At 43.5% G+C, this 24,117-nt stretch overlaps 2 protein-coding genes across 9 annotated transcripts in view; one reads left to right on the top strand and one right to left on the bottom strand.

Moving 5' to 3' along the window:
* Positions 1 to 12,456, top strand: ncoa5 (nuclear receptor coactivator 5). 6 transcript variants are annotated; one of them, XM_042090752.1, is made up of 11 exons: positions 1 to 15; positions 2,983 to 3,260; positions 3,572 to 3,679; positions 4,873 to 4,933; positions 6,343 to 6,603; positions 6,949 to 7,067; positions 7,387 to 7,516; positions 8,071 to 8,270; positions 8,617 to 8,821; positions 9,281 to 9,372; positions 11,288 to 12,456. In XM_042090752.1, exons 2-11 carry the CDS (start codon positions 3,098 to 3,100, stop codon positions 11,938 to 11,940), a joined length of 1,992 nt encoding a protein of 663 aa, XP_041946686.1. In that variant the 5' UTR covers positions 1 to 15; positions 2,983 to 3,097; the 3' UTR covers positions 11,941 to 12,456. The 6 variants fall into 6 exon arrangements, with proteins under 6 accessions (XP_041946686.1, XP_041946684.1, XP_041946687.1 ...); XM_042090750.1 differs by lacking the exon at positions 1 to 15 and adding an exon at positions 499 to 654; XM_042090753.1 differs by lacking the exons at positions 1 to 15; positions 3,572 to 3,679 and adding an exon at positions 499 to 654.
* A 128-nt stretch (positions 12,457 to 12,584) lies between these two features.
* Positions 12,585 to 24,117, bottom strand: part of slc12a5a (solute carrier family 12 member 5a) — a 179,917-nt gene continuing 168,384 nt past the window's right edge. For 2 of the 3 annotated variants that reach the window (XM_042090747.1, XM_042090749.1), the window contains exons 23-26: positions 23,168 to 23,391; positions 21,546 to 21,560; positions 20,194 to 20,327; positions 12,585 to 19,651 (exon numbers count right to left, since the gene is read on the bottom strand). In XM_042090747.1, the coding sequence (XP_041946681.1) occupies positions 19,560 to 19,651; positions 20,194 to 20,327; positions 21,546 to 21,560; positions 23,168 to 23,391 (465 nt within the window). In that variant the 3' untranslated portion in view covers positions 12,585 to 19,559. The remainder of the gene's footprint in view (positions 19,652 to 20,193; positions 20,328 to 21,545; positions 21,561 to 23,167; positions 23,392 to 24,117) is intronic. The other variant, XM_042090748.1, reaches the window with a different exon arrangement.

The following is a 24,117-nucleotide window of genomic DNA, read 5'->3' as shown; positions in this document are numbered from 1 at the left end:
TTTCTTAATATTCATGTAAGTTAAATTTAAAGATATATGACAGACTTATCTTAACTTCTCTGAATAGCCAACTGCAAAATCATGGTTTGTCTTTTACAACATTAGTAAGATTAGACCTTATCTGACACAAGGTTCCACACAACTTAATGTAGTCTTACCAACATTATAAAACTGTTCACTGTTATTTTTTTAACTATTGTATTGTTTTTATTTGTAAATCGCTCTGTGTCTGCTGAATCACAACCATATGATGAGCAAGTTGCAATGTCGTTTATTAGACAATATTATTACAGCAGGATAATGACTCAGATTTGATCAGATAAAACTTTTCAATCAAATTTCACAACAAATGTCAACACAGGATCACACAACCAGAGACCTCAAGTAGGCCTACTCGAGAGCTACAGTACGACTTCGAGGAGACTTCTTTTCCATTCGTTTTGTCTTCCCGTGCGCCAGGAGGCACTAATTGCGAGACTAAAAGGCTATTTGAGACATGTGATTTGAGAGCCCTGGCCCTACTGAGCATTGTAGCAAAGTCGTAGCACTCTGGTTCAGTCAAGGAACGTTGCTGAGAATTCATCTCGTGAGGCAGTGACCTATTTTGTGGAGGCGACCGTCGAGTTCGGGCCCGCTGAAAATCGTAGGGTAAAGGTATGGAATATTTTACGTACCATAATGTTGAAAATAAAAGTATTTGTGTCGCACTCGTAGTGGAGTGACCAAGCGAGTTTGCAGAACTTCCTCGTTGTCTCTGGGTTGAGCGTATAAGCTAACGTTAGCATTGTGGTGATGCTAGTGTTAACGTTACTGGTTTACTGCTAATGTACATTATGATGATTTGTCTGCAAGCTTGGCTAATGGCTATAGATTTGAGTAAATGAATGAAGTATTGTTTAACTTTAGATATGTAAACAACAATTGTGCTATCGCTTGTAACCTTAACAACTTAGCAAGATTTACGCTGGGTAACGTTATGGAGGTTAACTGTTAGCATAGTCTAGTTAGCTAGTCGAGTCAACCCACTGTCTTAAGTTACTGGTTTGCTGGTTAGCCGACAGTGTTGTGAGGAATGTAACGTGAGTTACATTTAGTTAGTTCGTTTTTAGTCAAAAGGCAAACTCTAAAGATGAGGTAGTGGATTATTTGTGGTATTGACCTTGAATATTACATTTTGGGTTACTAAGGACAGGTATTCAGCGTCCGTAGCAGCTAGGCTTCTTTTTAACGTTCATAACGTTAACGATAGCGCTAACGTTAGCTGTGTCGTGGTTGCCCTCATGCAATTAATCGCTAGCTAGTTAGCGAGCATTGAATGGCACATACTGTACACAATTGTACCGTACTCTTATATGAATATTTAATTTACCAGTGTACGAGTCACGAGGGTGAACTTTGTACGAATAACCATATGTGTTTGGTCAACACAGTAAAGGGCTTATGGCAGTAATGTTAGCATTGAAACGCATGGTTGTTAGCCAACAGCGCACACAAAATGGCCGATACTTGTGGCCTTGTTTTCTCTGCAGGTTCTGTGCAAATCATGATGGGTCCTAGCCAAATTATTGAATGGTATAGATTACACAGATAACTATAGCGTATTAGCTGGTCGTTTACTTGGCAAGTTGACATTGGCTTGATTGTGACTTAGAATTAACAAGGCCGTTAGTTAATATTGTAATGTACCGCTACTACTGCATGCCTTGATGTAACGTTAAGCTATAAGAGAGCGGCTCCAGGTAGGCCTATTTCACGAGATGTTTCAGGGTGGTATTCTATCTTCCTGAAGTGCTTTTAATGTGTGTTCTTGTAGTGTTCCAGTTATGCAGTCTAACACTTCACCGTGTTTGTTTTGTGAAGAAGGCTATCGAATCTTTGAGTTATTCATTCGATTGAGGCGCGTCATATTACATCATTTCGCATGGCGTCACTCGGCCATATTCAACACCTGTCCAAAAACATTTTTTCTGTCCTTCACGTCGATTTTAATGTAACGTGCTGCATGGCATCGCCAAGTAGTGAACGTCGTCAATTTGAGTCAGCCCTCATTTACTGGGTCTGCTCACGCATTTCATCAAATTGGATGTCAAACAAAAATCTGACCGTGAAAAAATGTGTGTTTTTTTTGCGTGAATTTGACGAAAGGGGATACAATCTAATTAATGGTGCAAACAGTAAATCTGCACTAGTGATTGAAGTTGAATTGAGTTGAGGCGAAATTTGAAAGTATGCATTGCCGTGTCTATAAACTGATCCGATCACAAATCCATAGTTTATTCTTATGGGTAAGTAGGCCTAAGAGAACGTTATTTTTTAGCCTATACATGGGTCACTGATGTGAATATGCAGGCCTAATTTTGGGTCCTCCCTTCAACAATTTGTGGAATATTGGCGATTGAATCGGATTTCATATCAACCCAACTTGGTATTTGTGAGACTGATGGACCAATTTATCTGGAGCAAGTCTTTTTGGTCCTTCTCAGGAACTTGGCCAGTAGGTAAACTGGCTAACTCTCTAGGTAATGGCTTTATAAATGGTAACAGTGGATAAGACCATTATAAAGCATGTTTTGACATGTGTAGGTCATGGATGAGAATCAAGGAAGGACCCATGATATCACAATAATTTAACTGCAGTGCAGTTATGAAGATTTTATTTGCACCCCACAGGCTGTTCAAGAATCAATTATTGTTTGTTTTTGTAATAGTTTAGTGCACTCTTAGGACAATTACCAATAACTTTATATTTGGTGCCTGATATCGCAGTACTGTGTGTAATTTTTTTGGACTTAGATTCCTCGGATCCAAATAAAACAAAAGGTCAACCCTCAGGATGCCTACTTTTATTTTGTGAATGCTTGTTCATTCAGCTGCTCATCATACATCTCCCTGTTGTGCCAAATACTTTATTTTTGTTGTGTTTGTTTGAGATGGTTTATCCATGCGGATCTCTTTTCTTCTTCCTCCCTGTTGATCCACCAGTGATTTCAGGACCTGCGAGGAAACTTAACCCACTAAACGCACATTAGCACATAGGGGAAACCCAGTTAGAGTTCATCAGAGAGAGAACAGGTTCTCACCCCTGATACCAATAGTGATGTCTCGCAGAAGAAGCCGTAGTGCTAGCCCAGTGCGGCACACAACCAACAGCAATGACCCTCGTGACCTGGAACGGAGGATTTTTGTGGGAAATTTGCCAACAACTCTGATGGACACGAAGGATTTGGAAGAAGTGTTCAGACCTTATGGGAAGATCAATGGTTAGTAGGAGCCAACATTCAAGGGTCTGAAAAGTTAATCTCAATATGCCTCAGTGCCTAAACATAGATGTGCTCAAAAGATTTCCTGATTTCAGTCACATTCAAAATAATTTAACATCCATGTTAAATCTATTCGTAATACTATATGACTGCTTAGGATTAAAATATCAAATATAATTGATGCGTTATTACTTAATCATTGTTTAGTGGTCTTAACATGGCCTACTGAAGGTTCGACTCCAACCACTCTTGCTTTTGAGGTTTCTTAAAAAAAAAAAAAAAAACGAAAAAAAATCTTCCTTTTTTAACAGCCTTGTCCATGTTCCGTGGATATGGATTTGTGCAGTTTGAACGAGTGGAAGAGGCCGAGGCAGCGAAGGCGGGACAAAACGGTCGATTTTATAAGGGGTATAAACTAGGTAAGACCTGACTGGTGCCTTGATAAGACTGTCAGGCAGTCACTACATGGGAGTGCATATGAAGGAAAACCTAATCAGCATAGTTCAAAAGAGAGGATAAAATAGGTCACTGATGCTCCAATCAGATTTCTGTTTAGTTTCACATGTTCGTAATAGAGGATTCTTTCAGTGTTTTGTTGCTGACCTATTTGCATAAAGGTCAGTTAACATTTAAACTTACTCTTGTTGAAATTTGGATTTGACACCCCTGATGTTGGAATCCAGTCCATGTAATAAATAAGCTTGTTTAAACTACTACCACAAGAAGACCTGTTGCCTGTTATTTGGCTTTTAAGTAACCAATACCATGATTGGTGCAGTATCAAAGCTGATCAGTGGAGGTGGGAACTCCACAGTAGAATACCTCAAAACCGTTGGCCTGTGTCAAATGCATTTCTAAATCCTTCAGCAACCGTGTTCTTGAGTTAAGATATGCCGGTCGGTCACCTTAATTGACCATTTTTCATGGTTGTGGAAGGATATAATTGACTGTAAATTTTACTTTTATAAGAAGTGTACCAGAGCAGTTGACCAACTCTGGTGATTTTCATTGGGCCGATTGGACACAAGAAGTAGAGCTTTTCCAGCTGTAATTATCAGTGGTGCTATTGAAAGGAGCTGTGTCGACCTACTGGGCAATTTTTTTTTTTTTTGTGTTCCTGTTCCTAAGACAGGTCGGTCCAGAGAGCTGATTTTGATAAATAACTTTTACTTGGAATCATAATTCTAAAAAAAGTGTGATGTGATTTCTGTTAATTGTAATGTAAAATGTCAAGCCTTTCTGGCAGTGTAGGGGTCATTCAATCAATTACTGGAACAGTAAAAGTAAATCAAGTAATATCAAGTAAAGGATTTATTGTTTGCAATTAGAGCAATGCATTAAGATGCCTTGCAGAGCCATGTGATGAAATTGATATAACCCTTTGTTTTGGAGTCTGTTTTTGGAGGGTTTAGTCCATCAAAGCTTAACATACCCACCGCCTCTGCTCCATATGGCTTCATACAGCGTGTCAACTGATGTTTTTAAATGTACAAATTCACAATAAATAAAATGGTTTATGAGTTTTATCTCTGCATAACGTCTTTTCTCTGGACGCTTTTAGTTTTTTTTCTTTTCGTTTTCATATTGAATGTGTGGATTGGTTTATTTTCAGATATAAATATGGCAGCGGAGCGGCGACACAAAGCTCAAACCCGGCCGAGCCCTCCTCGAAGGTAAAGTAACGCTCACAAAGAGGATGTGAAGACATAACAGCGTTTCTTCCCATCTGGTAATACTGTTTGTTTTTTTCCCCCACCAACAATCTTCGTGTACGCTCTTGGCCATCGTTTCGTCCTTTCTTCGATTTGTTGAGCGGTCCGAGGTTCGTTTTTTTTCCTCTCCAAGACCTACGAAAGGTGGTACAAGTGTCCTGTCCTCTTTGCCCCCCATTCGAAGTACACTAAATAAAAGTGGAAGGTCGTCCTGTGGGTGTCTTTTTCTCTCAGTTTCTGTTACGTTATCGTACATTATGATCATTGTTGTCCGGATTCGTGTCGCATGGAATTCGTATTCGCATCGAATATCCTATGGATGTGTGCAGCGTGAAATCCTAAGAAAACATCCTTAAAATCTAGACGTGGACTAATATCGGTCAACAAACAAATGTTATGGTCTTTTTATATTTTGATTAAGGACACCGACGTGTACATATAAAGTGCCAAATAACATTTAGAAATGGGTAAATCCAGGGGCTTTCCAAAACCTGTTTGTTATCAGTCGTCGTCTTTCAAAAAACTACGGCATGAAGCAAGCGGTACGTGCTGCGATGTTGCGTCTGGTCCTTCAATGCATAAAATCAACGCTGCAAAAAATGTCTCAAAGTTTTCAACTCGCCATAATGGCACAAAAACGTTAACGCTCAATATCAAAAAGTTTAACTTCAAGTCTATGTAAAGGTTTTATGTGTGAAAGCAAGTCATTGTTGTGGCAAAGAATTATAGGTTATCGGACCATAAGCAGACCAGACTGTTTGGAGATACAATTGAACCTTGGCAAGTTCGTCCCAAAAGCCCTAGGCAATAACGTGTCCAGGTGGACTTACGAATGTCGTCGAATCGTTGAGACGTTGCGGAAAAAACATTTAAAATCACCAGTATGGTACAACAACCTTCTGACTCGGGAAACAAATGTTCTCAACGGCCTGCTCGCAACTCGTCGGTGAACAGTGTGTTCACAGGAGACTCGTTTCTTCCAGCTGTCACATGGGACTTCTATGGTGAAGACTTCCTTGCGTTTGCGGTGTGAACACACGTGCTGTTGAAGGTACTAAAGGAGTTCTGCAACATCAACTTGCCATCCTAGTCCAACAATTGTCACGGTTCATTCCGAAGAAGAAATGTAATTCACAGCTTCTCGTAGTTCAATATATCGTTTTATCAATATATCGTTATATATTCATACTTTTGCGTTGCACCAAATTAACTTGCGCAATTTCCATTGTTTCAAGTTCTTGACTGGTATTATGGTGTTTGTTTACAAAGGGGAAAAAAAAACTTAAATGCTTACTTCAAGGCCAGCCTCTTGTGGTCTGTTATTTTGCCACTTTGTAGGTTTTCCTGATGGTTATATTTGTCCCATGCAGGCATCCGTACAGTGGGTATGGGGATGGTAGAGATGGCCGCCCTCGGTCACGCTCCCCTATGCACAGCCGGGACTCACGGGATCACCGGGATGGCCGTGACCTTAGGGATCCTCCTCCCCGGGAGCCCCCTCGTGAGTCCTCTAGAGAGCCACGCCCTGGACCTCCCCGAGACCATGGACCCCCGCGCGATCATGACTCCCGAGATCCTGCCTATGAACGCTACCGGGGCTCTGAGGGACGAGAAAAGGACCCTGCTTTCAGGTAAGCCACTGTCATGTAAACCACCTTCTAATTCCTGGTGGTGACTAGATGATGGCAGATGTTTAGGTGGAAGTATATGAGTGTTGGTGGTGGTGGTGGTGGTGGCCAGTTATCTGGAATTGCAAATGGAACACCAGACAGTTGTGAGTTCTATCCCAGGAGACTGACCCTGTAGTTAGTCACTAAGTTGATTTGGATAAGAGCGTCAGCTAAGTGACTACTAATGTAACAGAGTTGCTTAAATGCTTCCGATGGCTTTTTTCTATTGGACCATGGCTAACCTCAACAAAAGTATGGGTGTTAATTGAAATCGTCAGTAACTCATGATGCACAATGGTCTTGAAGGGAGGAGGGTTATGATCGCTACTACCGCGGAGTGGATGAGTACTACCGCAAGAAGGAGCCATTCGGGAGAGAGCCTTACAGAGGAGAGGCATGGAACGGCAGCCGCAGAGAGCCGGAAGGTGAGTTTCCATTCTTAAAGCAGCCGTCAGAGTAAAGATTCAAACAGTCAATGACTTTCTCTTGGGACCGATCTGTTCACACCAGGTTGTATCAGCACCTCACTAGTGTGAAATTAGCCTGCCATGTGCAAATGGGCTAAATAAAATGTAGAATTCATATCGTGTATGGATTGCTGTAATCTGAAATCTGCTGTTCACACTCAATGCTCCTGTTAAATATTCTTGTTGTCTATTCAAATGTGCATTTTGTAGTTACTTGCAAACCCTTTTAAATTGAAAGTGTGATTTTCCTGAAGTGAGTATTAATGTCTGTGTGCAGAGGATCGCATACCAGAAGGTGAGCGCAGAAGGAATGAGCTCTACAGGCAGTACTACGAGGAGCTGCAGCGGCGTTATGACACGGAGCGCCCTGTCGACTGCTCGGTCATCGTGGTTAACAAGCTACAGAAGTAAGGCTCACTGCCTCTGCTCCCAGTTTACCAGTCACAGGCAGTATGCTTCATAGGGAAAGTTAATTAGTGTCTTTGTTGTGAAATACTTTGAAGTTTAACTTTGCTGCGAGAGTAAACCCAGTACTTTTACACTTAAGGGCAGCCTTTGTGTGAATAAACTGCTTCAGTAATAAATAAAACCTTTCACTTGTTCATGGCTGAAATGGAATGCATCTGTTTGTGGTTCATAAATTATTCGTAGCTGACACTGCAGTGCAGCTTCTGTTGTAGCTATTGTTAAACCCACTGGGTGGAAGTGAAAGCTAAAGATCAAGGTTTGAGGCATTTTGCCTGTGAGACTGTAACTGCCACTTTAAAGGGGAAAACTTTCAACCTTGGCTGATGTTTAAATCTCTTTAGTTCTAAACTTTTATTAGGAACAGAAATGATTGAAATCGGTATCGGCCAAGTCTCTCTACAGATAGAGACATAGGCGTTTCTATGTAGGTGTCCTTTCCATGTTGTCAGACAACCAATAGTAACATTCCTTGTGAATCTGTGTGTTTTAACAGAGAGTATGCTGAAACAGTAGGCAGGAAGGTGAGAGACCTGGGCATGGTGGTGGACCTGATCTTCCTGAACACGGAGGTGTCGCTGTCGCAGGCGCTGGAGGATGTGGGGCGCGCACACACCCCCTTCGCCATCATAATTACCCAGCAGCATCAGGTGCATCGCTCATGCACTGTCAACATCCTGTTTGGCACACCACAAGGTACTCCTCCAGCCCCCACTGAATAACGTTACCTCGCATACAATGCACAAGTACATGTTCAGGATGAATAATAGATAATTCGGGGGGGGGGGGGCGTGAGGGAGGCTCGCCGGCCAATTTTCAAAACCCAATGTGGCCCGTGAGCCAAAATGTTTGCCCTCCCCTGCGCTAAGGTCACCATAGCCACCTATTTTGATTTGCCACAGATTGATTCACAAGTTTTGTACATCTTACTCTGTGTGTTTGGGTACATCGTGGAAACTAGTGCTATTTCATTGGCTTGGTGAATGAATGGGTGTTTTAACGTGTATGATTATAAGCCTTTGCGTTGTGCTTGTGTGTGCAGAGCACCGCAACATGCCCATGCAGGATGCCATGGTGCTGGTGGAGCAGAACTACGTTGTCTACAAGGCGGAGCACCGCGACAAGGAGCGCGAAGAGATCGCCCGCAAGGCCGCCAAGATGGCCGATGACGTGCTCCTTAGGGAGCTTGACCAGGAGGCTCACCCAGTCTCTCTGCTGTCCACAGTCACACTGCTCTCAGAGAACAGGTCACTACACACACACACACACACACACACACACACACACGTCTGACATGCCCACCTAACATGTCCACCCAGTGTTTGTAGTTTAGTGGAGAATAGGCACGCTGCCCTGGACCATCTTTTGATAGTCAGATTTGTGATCACCTTAGTACTATCTAAAGAAAAATGTTGGCAAACCCATATATACCTCCCAAAACATGAAGTTTGTTTCCTAAATACTATATTCTTTGGAAATGTAGTTGGCTGTTATTTGATTTTATCTTTATAATCAATCAAAACAACAGAACTGCAATTGTATTGATATTACCTGAAATACACACTTAAATAAAATAACTTATTAATGTTTTCAAAAATTGATTTATAGCGTTGTGGAACCAAACTCTCCATATACTTCCATGTTTATCATGGTGCACAGACATACTGTATTTTAAGCATTTTCCACACCTCTATATTGTCTTGCAGGTTCCTAACCCCAGAGGAGCTTGACCGCCTCATTGAGTACCTTAGGGACAAACGGGAGCGTCTTGTCAGGGGCAGCGCTGATCCCCATGCTGGTAAGCCACCGTACTGCAGCCAACATCCACATGTAACCACGCACTCACACACACACACACACTTACACTTACACATACTGCCTGCAAATATACACAGTGGTGCATGATTTTGAAGAATTGCCCACTGTAGGCTGTTATTGAGTTGTCAAAATGTCCATGTCATTCATGTCTACGTATAGACAAATACATACGGACACTATAAGGCAGCCTGAGATGCATCGTGTAAAGGCCAGCTCATCAGATTTGCGACGAGACGAAACTATTGCAGAGACAAGTTGCAGCAGTTTTAATTCAACGTTGCACGTTGTTGCCAACTGTTGCATGCCGTTGCAAAAGATTCATCATGTCAAATCACAGTGGCAAGGAATGCTTTTACCTCAGAGCAGTTATGATGTGTTGTTATTCAATCAGTCCAGCAGTCAAAGTTTTTGCCAAAGGAGAGGCAGAGAAATACTTATAAACCCGGTGTTGAAGAAGACTGGTGTCTGCACAACATCAGTCAAAACAGCCATGCTAATAAAGTTACAAAAACAAACGCACATTTATGGACTGTTGGCTTATCAGCTAGTTGGCTTATCAGCTAGTTCATATCTGGCCACAATGAGTGGTGTAGCAAACGTGTTATGAAAACGTAGGTGGTGATGTGAGGTGTTGCAACTGGGTTGGATCCCCAGTTTTTTTTAGAACGCATATTGCATCAAGTTGCTGGTTTATAAAGTGTTGAAGATCGTCTCGTTCTTAATCTTGATTGAAAATTGGCTTTATAAAGAATCACTTTGGCGCAAAGTTTAAATTAAACATTCATCTTAAACATTATGACGAATAAATGCATCAGTGGTAAATATTGCAAGAAACCACGATTAATCTGACTCCATAAAATTCATAAGTTGACCTCCAATATTACCATGTAGTTTATAGCTAGTGGCATAGTACACGAGGTAATTATTAAACTGCAACCCATAGAAGTTCCCAGTGGCACTGTATGTTAGAATGCTCGACAGTGTCGGACCTTCTAGAGAACCTGCTGTAGCTGAGGCTTAAAAGCTCCTAGTGAAAGGTCACTTTAGCCACTTTGATTTTTACTTACTTTGAAAACATGTAAACTGATTTGTGCTTTCTTCAGCTAGTACTTTAAGTGCTTTAAAGAGATTAAGAGCGTTTTCACACCAACATGCAACTAGAGTGTGTTTGAGCCTGTGTTTCAGTTTGTTTGCGTCGGTCGGAATGCAGTACTCGGGGGTGCACCAAATTGATCGGTTCGAGACCTCCAAAAAAAGGTGGTCTCGGTCCGCACCATCTAACAAACTCTGGGGTGGTCCCGCTGGTGAGAAGGCAAACCTGAAAGAAACGGGTCCGATGGTCTAGTTGTAATGAATTATGGGAGTTAAGATCACTGAATTGTGGGTAAAATTAGGTAAATTTAATTTCCTATTCACTGCCTAAATAAATGCCATGCGAGATTGGGCCTATATAACGTGAACCGTGGACAAACATGGATGCGTGAGGAGGTACAAACAAACTATTACCCCAGTGTGTAACTCCAAAGTTGCTGTTAATGAACGGAAGGTACACCAAAAGTAAGTGACGTGACGGAGCAGTCTCTTCAATTATTACATGATTTGGTCAGTTTAGAAACAATGCATATGTGAAACTGAACCGGACCCAAGTCTGTGTGCAACATTGTGTATTTTCTGCCTGCTGCGGACCAAACAAGCAAACTATAGGCTGCAAAACAAATTCACCGTGGTCATGAATGGTTTCACTGGGTGGTGTTTTATAATTTGAGGATCTGTAGATGTTTGTTATATGGATAGATATGGATTGGCATCCTTTCAGTGTAATTGTATTTGCTGTATATCCAATTTAGACTGAGACCCAGCTAAGTGGCGTTTGCTTGTGTTTGTTTGTCTTGCAGGTTCCCACGCTGTGCACACTGCCCCCGCGATGACCCACGAGGCCATGCCCCCTGCCCAGCCCATGGCCATGCCTGCCGTCTCTCACCAGCCCCCTACCCACCAGCCCTCGCCCGCCCCCTCTGCCAACCACCAGCAGGAGCTGCAGGCCAAGATCCTCAGCCTGTTCAACAGCGGGGCCGGGAGCTCGGCAGCGTCCCCTACTGTCGGTGCGGCTGGGCCTTCCCAGCCCCAGGGCTACGGCTCCTCCATGGGCACCCAGCAGGCCAGCATGCCACCGTCCCACGCCAGCGCGGGCATGGCCAAGATGAGCCCCACGCCGTCGTCAGTCATGGGCATGCGGCCTCAGCCGCGCCCGCAGGGCAACCCGCCCCCCGCTGGCTACGGTCCCCCCACCGGCCGCATGATGGCCCCCCAGGGTGCCCCGAGGCCCCCTGGCCTCTCCACGGGGACGGGCATCAACTTTGACAACCCCAGTGTGCAGAAGGCCCTGGACACCCTCATCCAGAGCGGCCCGTCCATCAACCATCTGGTAAACTCAGGCAGCGCACCACCGGCTGCCCCTCGGCCTGGCATGGGTCAGGGCATGAGCCCTGGCATGACTCAGGGAATGGGACAGGGGATGCCCATGTCCCACTACCCCCGCCATTACTGAACGGAACCCCAGACTGGGGCAACAGATAAGGACTGGACTGTAGCCAGTTGAAGGTGATTTTTGGTTTTTGTTTGTTGCTATTTATCCTGTCTGAAATGGTTAGACGCCTTGGCTTGTGATCGACTCTGGTACTGGTCTGAGCCTGATGTGTTCTTCATTTGTTTGAGATGACTCGGTGATCGGTTTTCTCACCCCCCCTCCCCCAAGCTGTTTGTAAATGCATTTTTTTTAAAGAAATATTCCTTTTCCAAGCCTGCATTGATGTGTACTTTTTTTTTAATAAATAATGGGGGGGGAGGGAAGAAAATTCAGTTTACTAGTGACTTCCCCGTTTTTGTCAGCAATTTTCATAGGAGTTTGACTTCTGGCAACTAGATGATTGCATGTACAGAATTAATTTACTGTGAGCCCTGAATATAGGCAATTCTGACAAGTAATGTTGCTTTTATACATTTTTGTGACTTTGTAAATATTTGAAGATCTCCAGTGTCACTAAAATAAAAAGTGTGAAGGATATTCTGGCATTTCTTACCCCCCCCCCCCCCCGTACATTGTCATAATAAAGCTTTGTACACAGAAGTTGTATTAAAATGGTATTAGTTTATTGCATTTGTGCTGGCAATTCTATAAAATGGAATGGGCCATTGCTAGAAGCCATAGAGAGAAGCATTTGAAATGTAACTACAGTTGATCTTTTTCGTGTACCATGAAAGACTATAGAGAATACATATTTATTTCCTTTAAAATATTGAACTTACACCGACACAAAAAAATAAACACTTCAACACTAACTGTACCTTATGTATATACAAATGAATCTTCTGCCCCTTCCCAACCTCCCTCATTCTACCTCCCCCCCCCCCCCCTCGCCCACCCCAAATCATTCAGGAGTGCACATATAAGTACACATGCACCCACATACACACCTTCACACAAGGTTTAGCACAGAAAAAACACAACATATGTTCAGCAGACTACGTGTCACTTCAGAGCTAGCCAAGAAGCAGTGGAGGATGTTGTGGGGGGAGGGAAAGATGTTTACACAGTGGGAAAATGGTTCTTGAGCATCTACTATACATCCACTTTGTTTAAAACATTCATACTTAACTTTTTCAACGTTACAAAGAATTAAAAACAAATTGGAATGTAGGTTGAAGCTACAAGTTCTTTCACTTTGTTGAGAATTGTGCAGTTGCACAAACAGGTAGCCTACAACCTGTTTTGTTTTTCTGAATAGGCAATGCATTTTATCATCTGCATTTCACTATTGATTTAAATGGCGTAGATAATGCTACATATCTTTGTAGACTCACGGGTGTTTTTTTTTTGTTAATTTAGGATCTGATACTTTAATGGCCATATGAACTGAAAGTAGGCCTGAATGGTGTTGAAAGCACTGATGTGTTTACAGTTAGCTGCCAATTCCAGCAACAGTTTAAGGCATGAATGAAATACTGGAAACTAATACTTTTGCTAAATCAAATCACTCAAATTTGATCTTAATTCTTTGAAATGAGATTTGATACAAGTGAGAAGATGACTAAAGATGCTTTGGTAAATTTATCTGAAGGTAACATGTGTTTCAAGACAAAATAAATTCAACTGTACACATCAAACATAACATACTAAACCCAATGTAAACACCTTTCCCCATCCTAGATAACACTGATGGACCAAGATAAGAAAATGTGCCCAACACAATGACAGCTTCATACTGCTCAATAAATAAAATGCAGATTGGTGAAAAACATGAATAAAACACTAGATACCACTAAACATTGTCAATAACAGTTATATCTAAATACATTTCCTCAGGTTATGTGCATGCGTTGAATCGCAATCAGGCTGGACGGGGCTCTATGGGAACTGCATCAGAGTGTTGTCATAGCAACGCAGGGAGATTGAGCAAGTGTGTGAGGATGGATAGGCCTGCTGCGCTTTGGAAATGTGTGGTGTGCTTAGGAGTTGGCAGTTCCAGGGCTCGTGCGTAAATAACAACGGTGGTGCATCTTTAGATGTAGGTAGCTTGAGAGCATGCAATTCGCCGTTGACGGTTCAGTTTCATCTGAAGTAGACTACTATCAGGAGGAGGCGTAGGCGTAAGTCTATATGGGTGACACAAACATTCTCAACAGCCCTTCAGAGAAGCCTAAACTGGGGAGTAAATACAGGGCTAGCCTCTTATAAATCTCAACAAAAAATGTCATATTAATATGAGTTACTTATATTAAAAAAGGCTCATTACATGTTTTTGTTTCATAACAATTTTCTTTTTTACAGTCCGGTTTGAAAGATTGCAAACTGTTTTTTATATGGAGAGATTGGTCTTCTAACAGTACAACATATTGTAAGTGAGGAGTGAGATCTCCAAAAGAGTCCCTCTAGAACCCCGCCCAGATGTGGAAGCGCTTGTTTAAAATCTTTGATAAAAAATTCAGGTATGCTGCATTCACACAAGTGGTCTGTAGAGGGATAAGGGGTTTAGTGAGGGGGGGGGGGGGGGTACAGTGTTGGGAGTATAAGGAGATTACAGGTGGTCAAAGAACAAATTCAGTGACACATACGATAATTTTACATCACTATTATTAATAAATTTGGTAAATGGAAAAAAGTTTGCTATGCATGCCAAAGAAAACACTCTTATGCCCTTAAGCATAAGAGGAAAGTCAATAATCAGGTAGTATATGCCCCCAAAAGCTGACCTTTGAACACCCCTGGTTCGGATCTGATGTGGATCCACCAGAGGCATCTCAAAGTCAGTCCTCAGCTCTTAGTGAGTAGGGGACGGTGGAAAGTCTGCCCGCAAATCGAGGAGTGAGTACAGTTTTGTTGAAATCACAAGCCCAAGTCAAACATGGCATGCAGATTCACCTCTACTTAGCGGCAATGTTAATTTTCACCAGCAGAGGGAGGTATGGATCAACGTTTTACTGATCCAGTTTTGACTCACTAAAACAGCATTGAACTGTGGCCCTCCACATCTTTGTATACAAGGAATCTTAGCTCTTGGCTGTATAAAGTGCTTTTCCAGCTAGCCACTACTAAACAGACGTGACGTTCATTTCAGTTGAAACAGAAGAGCTTGGTGACAGGTAGGCTCATGAGCATTCGCACATCAGAAGACAAAAAGGGACCACCGCTATCTGATGTTCCCATGACAAAGTCAAACTCAGTGAACAATCTACTCAACAAATATAAATAAAACATACACTTTTTTATTCTTCAGGCAGTAAGTGAAAATCAATATTGCACACAACACTGAGAAAAAAAATGAAGACCACGCATTTGGTACTCAAAAACAGTATAACCACACAACAAAAGTTGGCTACAGTGCCTGAAAGCAGTAGGACTGTACATCCAAAGCTAAGAGAAACACGTCTAGGAGCCATTCATTCACCACACAGATTCTCCTACTAGTGTAACGTGAATCTATTTATATTAAAACACCACAGTTACAATACCATGTACTCTTTTATTTTGTTATGTTTTTTGTTTTTGCTAGGGATATAGAGTGCATCTGCAACCACTGTGTTTTTAGAATGGTACATCACCACACCGGCAAAGCGAGATGTTTTCTCCCCACTGGCTTCTGCCTTTTCTACTAATGGCCCACCACGAGCTACACACACAGCTTAAACAAATATACCCCACAGAGACCATGCAAACAGGAAGTTAATAAAATACAGAAACACAAAGGGAGGAGCCGTTGCCCTCACCACATCACACCTGTGGGTGTCTACTTTTGAGACGAAGAGAGGCTCAGTCAACGCAGGCGATGCTCTGATATTGGATCAATATCATTGTCAGGTAATAAATAAAACAATACCTTAACTTCATTCAGCTCGGGAGAAAGGTCATTTTAAGTGCTGATTGCCCTAAGAGAGAAGTCAGTGCATGGTCTCCATAATCAGTTTGTCCTCCCCTTTGATTTCAAGCATGCTATTTTTTTTTTTTTTAAACCAATTGTGTGAGCTCCCATTGTGGGACACACACACACACACACACACACACACACACACACACACACACACACAAACACATATGTGCACTAGTTTCTGATCGTCAAAAAAGCCATATGTCTTTAGTCAGCAACACTGACTTGGTTCACAGTAAGACAAGTTTAACTTGTCTGAATGCTTCAGCTTTGATGCTGAAGACAAAAAGCCCCCTAAACCACTGATCCGAATATAACGTCAGAGTTCAAAACAATGAGGGAGGGAGGGAATAAATAACAGAACAGAGATAGCCGACTCAGCTGATTTCATGCATAAGGGCATCACCATGTTGCTGGCAAATCCGTGCGCTGGCTGATAAGTTGGTCCCTTGGAACTCAGGTTTGGTCTGCAGACCGAGCCTGAAGCAAGACAAGCTAGTCTGAGGAAAGCAGCTAGCCCTAGGTTCAGAATTTGGCAGGTTTACACAAACGGTTCCCATTCATAATGAAGAATTAGACCATAAACAATAGTGTTCTTAAGACCTCAAAGGAATTCAGGCAAGTCACAAAAATTACCCTTACTGGTTCTACTTGACTTAACAACACAAACTCTATGGAGTCTGTTCACAGACCCTAGAAACGTCTGCAAATTCAGTTCACCTCATTTAGCCTGTCTGAGACTCTCATTTGATCAGGTCAGGTCAGCGTCAGCTAAGGTCCTCTATCCGGTCATTCGCAAGAGGACTCACTGAGACGGCCATTCTGATTTCTAGTTTGCAGTAACTCCTCACATAAGGCAATCATCAGCCTCCATTCAAAAGGAACATTTGAACAGAAGGCGAGACCTCCTAGTCTGATATGTATCTCTGTGTTTACACTTTATCTGATATTTTAATATTCCTTTGTAAATAGTTTTGTAAATATTTTTTTTCTATATACACTCACACACAGTACAATAATCTATTAATAATCTAGCAGCATTCACGACCCATGGGATATATTTCATACATCTGTAAAACATAATATTGTATTCTGTAAACTATACCATTTTCTCTCAGATGAATCATATATATATATATTTATATATTTATATATATTTATAACTAATTTTACCACAAGTGCAAGTGATCAAAACACCTTAAGTCATAGTACAAACATAAAACATCTGTTATGATATCAACGGTAAAATAAAATCCTCTAATATAAATATGTGTACAAAAATAAACAACAAAGTGAAATGTGAATCCAGATTTGACCTATTGCACTTTCCGTCAAATGCACTTTGAATGTATGAATATGCATTTATGTCTGCATTTATCTACCAATTAAGTCATGTTAAAATAAATACTCATCTCACTCTATGCTGTAGCTATGGCTGACTGCCTCCTCCTAATGTTAGTAATGCATAGAGTTCAGATTCAGACGCTGGAGTTCCAATTTGTTTCCTTTTCGATCTCCATAGTAACCTTATTTTCCCATTCCAGCCTCCTATTCAACATGACCAATCAGAATCATCTTCTTCACATCGTTAAGCAGCAGTGAATTAATCTGCTCTTTGTGTCTCTGTTTATCTTCATATGGCACATGCATCTCATTTTGGCAAACTTTTATATAGGATTTATATATCTTTAACATTTGTATTTTGGTTTATGATATAGCTCTGATATAATAGAACAAAATGTATATTTGCAAGATAGTTACATATGTGGATAGCTACACAGACGGATATGCAACAAATTCACTTTTTTGTGTTTTTTTTTTTAAAAAGATGGATAACTCACATACTTTATGCAATCTAGCATAAACAGATTTTTTTTTTTTTAATAAAATCATACAACCATGCAAACACACGGCACACACACATGCACACGCGCACGCGCGCATGCGCACACACACACGCACACACACACACACACACACACACACACACACACACACACACACACACACACACACACACACACACACACACACTTAGGCTTACAACAGCTGAAGTCATGAAATCACTTGTTGCAGAGTGGCTGCCAGTGCAGGTATGGTGCTTGCCTAAGCTCCGCCCACAGGACCCATGGGAATCATGGGTAGAGGAGTCTCCAGCCAATCACAAGCCTTCAAAGCTGACCCTGTGAGATAGGAATGTTTTCCTGTCTACAAACTGGTTATAGTAGTTAGTCACAAAATAAAATACCACACTGATATTTCACCACGCATCAGGTAACAGTGTACACTATTTACATCTGCCCACAGGGGGCGCTATTTTTTCCCTCTATTTGTTTGTTTTGCTTTGTTGTCTTTTTCATCTTCTCCCACGTGTCGATCTCCTTTCGGATGCTAGTTCTATCTTGGGACCGTCTGTTTGTCTTGTCAAGCAGTCCCAGCAGGGTGACAGTCCTCACCAGTCGGATTTGTTTTTGGCACTAAACGTGGCAGTCTAGGAGGGGCAGTGGGCCACTTCCAACGTTAAAGGAACATTAAGATGTTTGCAACACACAGGGACGAGTGTGTGAGGGTGTGACCGTCCACCTCAGAAACCCACGACGGCAGTGACTGGCGGGGTCCAGAGGATCAACCAGCGAGCAAGAACTAATTAGTTCCCTCCACTGTCCTCTGAGGAACCATTTCATCACAACTTTACTTCAGGAGATGGATGGATGTAAAAACAGGAACAATGAGAAGCAATGTAAATGGCTAAAAACAGGGTGCTGATGGAAGGGAGAAGCGCAGGGGGTCTCGCTCATCACTCTTAGCCCCACATGACTGAGAGGGAGTCAGACTCGCTGTCATTGCTAGGGACAGGCAGCATCAAACTGCCCTCTCACTGTCTCATGAGCATGAACACACCTAACAGATCTAACAAACTCTATCACCCCCCCCCCCCCACACACACACACACACACAAACACTCACACACACACACACACATACACTTACACACTGTGGACAACAAAAGGTGCAGAAAACCAAAACAACTACCCTGGCCCTTCATCATCCTCTTACCCCCACCCCTGTCAGCTGTCCAGCGTGACTGTGGAACACAAATGATGAGGACGGACGCAAGACGGACGCAAGGACAGCAGATGCGTGCTGGTGGCAGACTCACTGAGAGCAGACGTCTATGGACGACAGTTAGACTGAGCATGCTCTGAACACACCACAGGGGGGCGGCAGTGAGCCAGAGATCTGCAGCTTGTTCTTTTTCTTCTTCTTCTTTATCGACGTCTCTGGTGCTCTGCGCTGAGTGATGGGGACAGGGGAGGGCAGCTGCAAAGAGGGCCGAAGCTGGGGGCTTCTGGGACAGGTGACCGGGGGGCTTTTAGGGCTGCTGTCTGGGGGGGGGGGGGGGGGGGTCCTTTGCAGGTTGGGTTGCTTGAAGATCCTGCCATTAAGGAGCTACTTTGGGGAGTGGGGTGGGGGGTATTGCTCTGTGATAAGTTTTTATTCCGAGAGTGTATTGGTCTTACTGTTGGGGGTGGAGTCTAAAGAGGGCTGGGCGGGGCCTAGTTATCTGACAGACCTTCAGCTGCAGCATGATTAGTTCAGAGAGGGCAGGCATTGGTGGACAGTGACAGAGTTGAGCATGGTGGAGGTGGACTTCAAATACATGGGGGAGGGGGTGAGGCCAGAGGGTAAGGAGTTGATTGGACAGGTGAGGGTTCGGGGGATGGGGTGTTGGTGGGCAGGCATCTCAGGAGTAGATGGTGATGACCTCCCGACCTCCGCCACGCACCAGCAGCACTCGGTTCAGTCCCTCAGTCAGCACCTCCAGGAACTCCATGTCTGAGACCCGTGTGTTACGGACAGCAACAACGCACAGGAATACTGCACAGGAACAGTGCACAGGAACAGTGCACAGGAACAGACAATCTTATCGTATCATCAATCAGCCAGAGGTGGGGAAACCCCAGGTTCAGAGAGTAAATGTTCTAAAATGTCTTGGTTCTATTACCTGTGCACTTAACTAAAGTGATTTCACCAATTAGCGTACCTACCTGGCTAAAGAGTCGAGATAATTAGAATCAGTTAATTTAGTGAGCCAGCTTACCCACTTTTCCAGAACACAAATCACCCCACTTGGGAGGGCTCAGTGCCAACAGTGCTGGGGTAATGGAGTCCAGCAACAGGGGATTAGAGCACCAGGGTCAATATAATGCGGAAATGGTCTAAAGATAATGTCAGATTAGAACAAACATTACTTTAACATATTACTGACTTCAGCAGTAAGCAGGAAACAATAAAGTAAATAGTAAATAATGGAATAGCCATTTCATATAAACAGAACGGCCACATGTGGGCTTTCCCAGCATGCTTTGAGAGGATACAGTTCTCGTCACCGCTCCTGTTCTTGGGCGGGCCGGGCATGTTGAGCAGGACCAGCTTGGCCTCCGAGGACTTCTTCACAATGACGTTGTTGAGCCGCAAGGCGGTGTGCATGCGGCGCACGTTGGACTGGTTCCTGGGGGGAGACGCGGGAGAGCCGGACATCAGAGTACGACCTCACGTTAAACATGTACCAGTTGACCAGCAATGGCCTCAAACTAAAGAAACGTACCAGCTGACCAGCGATGACATCAAACTAAAGAAACATACCAGCTGACCAGCGATGACATCAAAACTACAGAAACATGTAGCCATTGCAGACAGCATAGACAGACATACAGGCTACGCAGCAAAAGGTGGTAAAATGTGTGTATGAGTATAACTTTACTCATGTTGAGATATCAACACACCATACACACCACAGTGTATAAGTCCATGCTTCATATGTTGAAACAGGGTGAAGGAAACAGTGAAAACTGTTTTGCTAAGTGTCATATGTGTTGCTGTCTTCATTTGATAATCTTGGAAAAAAATGTCCCTGTCCCCTTCCCTCTCTCTCTCTCCTCGGCTCTTTTTCTGTCTCTCTTTCTATCTTTCCTTCTTCATCTCTGTCTCTTCTCCGACTCTCACCTTCCATCCCTATCACATTTTGAGTCATTACAAGGTTGGGCATGACACGGCCATAAATCACCCAGTGAACCACAGCCCACAGCAGGACCATATACCAGAGGCCTGGCAACAGAGAGTGGAACAGTGTGTGTGTGTATATGTATGTGTGTTCATGTGTTCTTGAGTGTGTGTGTGTGTGTGTGTGTGTGTGTGTATCTCTCTCTGTCCCTGTGTGTGTGTGTATACAGTATGTATGTGTGTTCATGTGTACTTGAGTGTGTGTGTGTGTGTGTGTGTGTGTGTGTGTGTGTGTGTGTGTGTGTGTGTGTGTATCTCTCTCTGTCCCTGTGTGTGTACTGTACTCATGTGCGTGTGCGTCTCTCTCTAGTTGTGTGTTTGTGTGTGTGTGTGTGTGTGTGTGTATGTGCGTGTGTGCTTGTGTGTATGTGTGTGCATGTATGTACATGGGGGTATGTGTATTCATGTGTTCATGTGTGTGTGTGTGTGTGTGTGTGTGTGTGTGTGCATGTATGTACATGGGTATGTGTGTATATGTGTGTGTGTGTGTGTGTGTGTGTGCATGTATGTACATGGGTATGTGTGTATATGTGTGTGTGTGTGTGTGTGTGTGTGTGTGTGTGTGTGTGCATGTATGTACATAGGTATGTGTGTATATGTGTGTGTGTGTGTGTGTGTGTGTGTGTGTGTGTGTGTTTCTCTCCCCAGAGCTGAAACTGATACTCACAGGTTCTCCCACTCTCTGCAGCATGAAGAGGAAAGAAACATGAGTTAGGAAGATTTCATCAGTCACAGACCACATCACATTACTCTCAATCAATAGAACCAAATAGGATATGACGATCACATTAACAGTGACATGACAGGATGGCATAAAATGACTGGTGATGAAGCATGGGTCAAATTACAACACTATGATTTGGGACAATATATTTACCATCAATATCAGACCATATTACAACATTATGATAAAATACATTTTGAGTTATCAATACAACGTGTGTGTGCATGTGTGTGTATGTACCCTATGTGTGTTCATGTGCACTTGAGTGTGTGTGTGTGTGTGTGTGTGTGTGTGTGTGTGTGTGTGTTTGTGTGTAGGCAGAGTCTGTGATTCTGGCACAAGATTATTGATATTTGAGAAAGACAACAGAAAAAAATCCTTCTATACTCCTGAAGGAATGTGTCGATTGGCTGGAAATGTTCATGCCACTATGTTTGCTTCCCATTTACAGAGCCAGGAATGTACACACAAAACACAAACAAAACAGACAGCTAAAGGACCGCAAAGCGCATTTAGCTGCATTTGACAAAGTCTATTGGATTAGAATCATGGGCTGGGATTATAGGGATTATATTGCAACTCTAGGAAGCTTGTCTCACGTTTCACATCAGTTAGTGATTGGGTAAGACAGTTCTCAAACTTTTCTTGTCATTCCCCACTTTGAAGGTGGGGAATTTGATCCCATCAAGCCGGCAAAATGGTAACGTTAAAATACTTTTTTCACATCTTGGTTCCACATTACATTTCCAGTCTCAGTACGCTGGATCAGATGATATTTTGATTCATATGTCAGTCTGTTTATGACTCATTATGTTTGTGTGTGGCTATTTTGTTTTGAATCTATGGTCTTCCTTGTCAAAAAATAAAGGCATAATTAAAGATAGGCACAAAAAACGAATGTTCTCCTGTTTCCTCGCACCCCACCTGTCATTTCTCTATTCCCCACTAGTGGGGCCCGTCCCACACTTTGAGAACCACTTGGGTAAGATGTGCTATTTTTCAGCACCAAACTGGCTCGATCAGGAATGTAACAGCACTAGATTGGAGGCTGACAGTGGGGTGATGCAGGGTGGATCCTGTGGAGGAGGCTGCAACCGTCACTGTTTGACCGCAGGTTAGTCCAAACTGGAGCGCACCATGAGCACACATGGAGAAAAGGCTCTGCGAATGTCTTCTGTATTCTGCTTTGTTAAATGGAAACCAGCTGCCACCAGGGCAGACGTCAGTGAGGCCAGAGTAATGGGACTCAGCAGTATGGACAGGAGCTGTGGAGGGCTCCCAGTGGAGCGTTTGTCCTTAGCAGACTGCATAGGAGTACTGCTGTGTTGCGTTGCTCTGTTCATACACTACTGTTTGGATTTCTCTCATTGGAGGAAATTGTGTTGTCGTTATTTACATCATGACAGTTGCACAGGTCTTCTTTCTTTTTTGCCCCTTGTTGTTGTCAACAAATACTAACGTTGCATATTCCCTGCCTATGCCGTGTCTATCAGTCATCACATCTGGGCTGAGGAGCGTTTCCCCTGGCACCTAGCTGAGAGTCACACAGGTGCCCCCATACTCACGGCTTCATGCTGAAAAGGTCCTTAATGCCCTCGGGGGTGGCGCCAGTGGGGGGTTTGGCGGGCTCGCCGTCGGCGGGGCATTTGGGGTCGGTCCAGGTCCTCTGGGTCTCCCCAGGGGTCTCGACGCTCTCGGTGGCGGGGGACTGGGGGGTGGCCGGGGTGGGGGGGTTGGTGCTCTGGTCGTGGATGAGCTGCTCCTGTGCAGGGGGGGACACAGCCACAGACTGAGACGGGAGACAGACAGGGCAGAGAACCAACACCACGGAACGTCAGGAGTGAGAGAGGGAGAGAGAGAGGGAGAAAGAGAGGGAGAGAGGGAGGGAGAGAGGGAGAAAGAGGGAGAGAGAGAGGGAGAAAGGGGGGGGGCAGGGAGAGAGGAAGAGAGAGAAGAAGAGAGAGGGAGAGAGAAGGAGGGTGAGGGAAAAAGACAGAGAGAAATGAAAGAACAGAAAGGGAGGAAATAAGGAAGAAGGGAGGGATAGAAAGAGAGAGATTGGTAGCAAGACCGAGGAAAAAAAAGGGAGGGACAAAGAAAGAGGATGGCCAGAGGGACAGAGAGAAGGAAGAAGAGAGAGGGAGGAAGGGAGGGAGAAAACGAGTGAGGGAAGGGGGGAGAGAGAAGAAAAGGAAAGACCAAATAGGGGCAGCGCCATTGAGGAATTGAGCGATAAAGAAGGGAGATGTCAGGGGATGAGGGATCATTTCACCACAGCGAAGGAGAGAGGAAGGAGAGAGAGAGAGCAATTATAACCACCGCAACAGCTGCAGCCACACATCAAACACAATCACTGCTACACATTACCTCAGAGGACACACACAAGGTGCACAAATGCACGCACACACACACACACACACACACACACACACACACACACACACACACACACACACACACACACACACTTTGGCAAAACAACTGGACACCTTATGATTTAGAGCCGAAAGCAGGA

The sequence above is a fragment of the Alosa sapidissima genome, chromosome 4 (assembly GCF_018492685.1).
Source record: "Alosa sapidissima isolate fAloSap1 chromosome 4, fAloSap1.pri, whole genome shotgun sequence".
Classification (NCBI taxonomy): Eukaryota; Metazoa; Chordata; class Actinopteri; order Clupeiformes; family Clupeidae; genus Alosa; species Alosa sapidissima.
The sequence above is the reverse complement of the archived record's forward strand: the minus strand, read 5'-3'. Positions and strand labels throughout refer to the sequence as shown.

Excerpts from the sequence above, each read along its gene's own strand:
- ncoa5 (XM_042090752.1), top strand. The coding sequence starts at position 3,098 with ATGTCTCGCAGAAGAAGCCGTAGTGCTAGCCCAGTGCGGCACACAACC. Across the intron at positions 8,271-8,616 it reads CCTGTTTGGCACACCACAAG|AGCACCGCAACATGCCCATG; the intron begins GTACTCCTCCAG and ends TTGTGTGTGCAG. Across the intron at positions 8,822-9,280 it reads ACACTGCTCTCAGAGAACAG|GTTCCTAACCCCAGAGGAGC; the intron begins GTCACTACACAC and ends ATTGTCTTGCAG.